Source organism: Fragaria vesca, linkage group LG6 (assembly GCF_000184155.1).
Source record: "Fragaria vesca subsp. vesca linkage group LG6, FraVesHawaii_1.0, whole genome shotgun sequence".
In the NCBI taxonomy this organism is placed as follows: Eukaryota; Viridiplantae; Streptophyta; class Magnoliopsida; order Rosales; family Rosaceae; genus Fragaria; species Fragaria vesca.
Window position 1 is genome coordinate 14,006,598 of NC_020496.1, and position 3,282 is coordinate 14,009,879.

Sequence of the window (3,282 nt, forward strand, 5' to 3'; positions counted from 1 at the left end):
CGGGCTTTTTAGCTTACCGGGTTTGTTGTTTACAACCCGGTGCACCAATTCTTGGTGTAGGGGTTAGACCAGCAGGTGAGGATCAGCAGGGTTGAGGCGGAGGCTTAGTGACAGGGTTTTTTTGTTGGGTTTTGTTGTACACTATATATTTTTATATTTGGGGTAGACATTATTAAAACTCATGTGAGTGTTTTCATTTTCTTGATTTTCAAGTTTATGTAAACAAGGAAATGTAATATTTAACTCAGTGTTGAGTTGTGTGACATTTACATTTCCGCATTGAGTTTTAGTTTCTTTGAAGTTTGTTTGAAAGCAGGTTTTGGGATAATAATATTTTAAGATATATCATGTCAAAATTTTTGAAAATTATATTTCGAAAATTAGGGTGTGACAGATATTCTAATCTCGATTTACTTTCCGTAGGACTGTTCATACTAAACAGTTTTGGGCCTCCCTATTGGACCCGCATTCATTCTAGTATATAGTAGTTTCCTCATCGTTTCTCGCGTCTGTCTCGGAGTTTCTAGAAAACGCATAGAAAAGATGTGGCTTGCTCAACCATCTGTTTTGAGGGCTAGTTTGGTATTGCTGTGACTTTGAAAAAAAAACTGTTGTTACTGTACTGGGAATTACAGGCTATTGTTGTGACAAGGTAAAAAGAAAACAAACTCAAAATACAAAATCCTATTACAACAAACACCTAGAGAGTCAAAATAGAAAGCAGGACTAGCTGCAAGAGGAAGGGATATGTTCCAGGCTTGCGTTCCAAGTTGATGTCCTATCTCTGCAATAAGATTAGCTACAAAATTCGCTTCTCAATGAATATGATTGAAAAATACTTGACCAATTTAAGAGGCAAGGGAGAAAATGTTTTTGACAAGAACTTGAATCTTCCAAAGGGTACGACATGTTCTGTTGATAGAATCGAAAAGGATTTGAGAATCTTCTTTAACCAAAATTTTCAGATATCTATAGATCCAGGCTGCTAATAAACCCCACGTAGCGCGTGATGTATGATTATTTAAGAGTTATTGGATTCATACACAATCTATAGAAGTGTTTCATAATGTTACCTGGGCTATAGAGCAGGGTAGTCACCGCTCTTGAACTTGGGATAGCCCAAAAAATAGGAACTTTTTTTGTTGTTTGTTTGTTTTTTTTTTGGAAATGAGAGATTAATTGAAGAAGGCAAAGCCCAAAGAGCCCAAGGCCCAGATACAAGTAATAACACATTTGTGTTTATCAAACTAGCAAGAGATAGAACTACAGCAGCAAAAAAATGGGCAGTGACGAACCACGACCGGCGCCGGAAGACAAGGCAAGCCGTCATTACAAAGAACTGAAGCTAAAGAGGGTGGTGGCATTGAAGCCCATCGGTGAAGACCCAACCTCGACTTGGCAAGCGAAGCCACTACATGAGCAGCTTGATTCGCTTCACGGGGAATCCATTCCCAGGTAATTGTGGGGTTTTGCTCTTACTATCTTCTTGAATTAATACTGTTAAATATTGCTCATTTCTTGGTTAGGATTTGAAATCCTTGTCCTGCTTTCAAAAGATGCAAAGATTTTAACGGGTTTTTCAACTTAGTTTCTGATTATTTTCACTACAAGGAGGAACTTTTTTACCACATTGTAATATTAATTAGACTAATAATGCAAGTATTTGTGTTTCATGTTGATGTTTCGCTCAATCATTGTAGGAATTAGGATTCAGGAGCAGACACGACTACGCATAGTACAACTTGAATTTGGTGCACTGAGAAAAGTAGATATTCATATTCCATTGACTTATGATGTGCCCTTGATGCAGCTATAAGTGCTCCTTGACAGCAACATCAGTAAGTGTTGCTTTTATTTGTTGGATTCGTTGCATATATAATTAGTTTTATACCTATGGGTGCTTGAATTTAGGTTCTTTCGAAAGAAATTGGACCTTTTTGTTATGTCTGATTTTCCAACAGCGTTTGCTATAGTCACTTTAGAAGCAACATTTTTAGTTATCAATGTTGTTATGTGAGACATCCTTATGCTATTTAAGGTAAGTGGCATCCCTGGCCTTATTAATTTTGAGACCCAGTTACTTACTAACAAATCTTCGTAAAGACTCAATAGCATTGTAAAGATATGAGTACTTCCAGAAGATTGAGATCTAGTGTTCATAACTTTCTTTATTTAGCCAATTCTGTGTTTAAAACATTGTCAGGCAGATTCAATGACTTTGTCTTCACTCCTATCGCCTACATAACAAATATGAGTTAGGACCTCTTCTTGAGAATATTCTAAAGCAAAGGTCCCTGGTACTGGAAGAAAAGCTGAAGCTTCGCCTCACATTGTCGTCATTTAGTCTTCCAAGCAACACTGGTGCTTTGAGTGGTTTCAGAAATAGAGGCAGACCATACCAGCATCACTGATGTTTTGAGTGGTTTCAGAAATAGAGGCAGCGATTCTGAACCATTGCATCATGTAGTCATGACGGGGGCCATGCTGTCAGAAAACTTTTCTGTCCACACATTCTGCAGTGATTCAACAGCCAAATGAATTATGATCCCTAACTTTTCTGACACACAATGGCAGAATTTATTGAACAGCAAATGGTTTCTCCTTTTTGTGGTCACTTTCTTGAAGTCTTTATTCTTAGTGCTGGATATGTATGAAGGTGGATGAGCTTGTAAAAATTCAGTACTGTTCAGGCTGGCTAATTGAAAAGATTGGTATGAAATACAAGGATATTATAGGATTCCAGACCATTAAATAAGAGAAGAGAAAAAGATAAAGGAAAGGAAACTGTTAAGCTGCTATTGTTTCTGTTATTCTTCATTACTAGATTCTTTTCACATAGTCTGCTGCTTAGACAAGATTCTGCACAGTGGGATCTCTTTCTGCTATTATCTCGCTCAAGGCTGCTTGAGCAGACTTTTGTTCGTTCTTTAGGCCTAAGTTTAAGGTCTATCTCATGGTTCTGGGCTTCCCAGAACTTGAGTGATAAATTTTAAACCCTAAACCATAACGGTTATCTGACACCATAGCCTGTTGACACCATAAACAACAGAAAATTTGAGCTTGTTGCATGAGGCCATGAGCAGCCATCCTGCTAAGCGGGATCCCATCTACTCTTATTTTCATGACTTATTTATAACTTATATATATATAGGACGTTTCTCAGGTGCGGACGTCCGCACCTGAGTTTTGGTGCGGATTTCCATTTTTGCACCACTTCCCGATCGAATTTCCTCAAACTTCCTTCTAGACATATCTAGATCATCTTGTGTAGATCATCTCTGC

General features: G+C 37.9%; 1 protein-coding gene across 1 annotated transcript in view; it reads left to right on the forward strand.

The window, feature by feature from the left end:
- The first annotated feature begins 1,279 nt into the window (after nt 1–1,279).
- LOC101306549 overlaps nt 1,280–3,282 on the forward strand; it is a 5,687-nt gene continuing 3,684 nt past the window's right edge. Inside the window, exon 1 of the mRNA XM_004305350.1 lies at nt 1,280–1,455. Coding sequence (XP_004305398.1) covers nt 1,280–1,455 — 176 coding nt within the window. The remainder of the gene's footprint in view (nt 1,456–3,282) is intronic.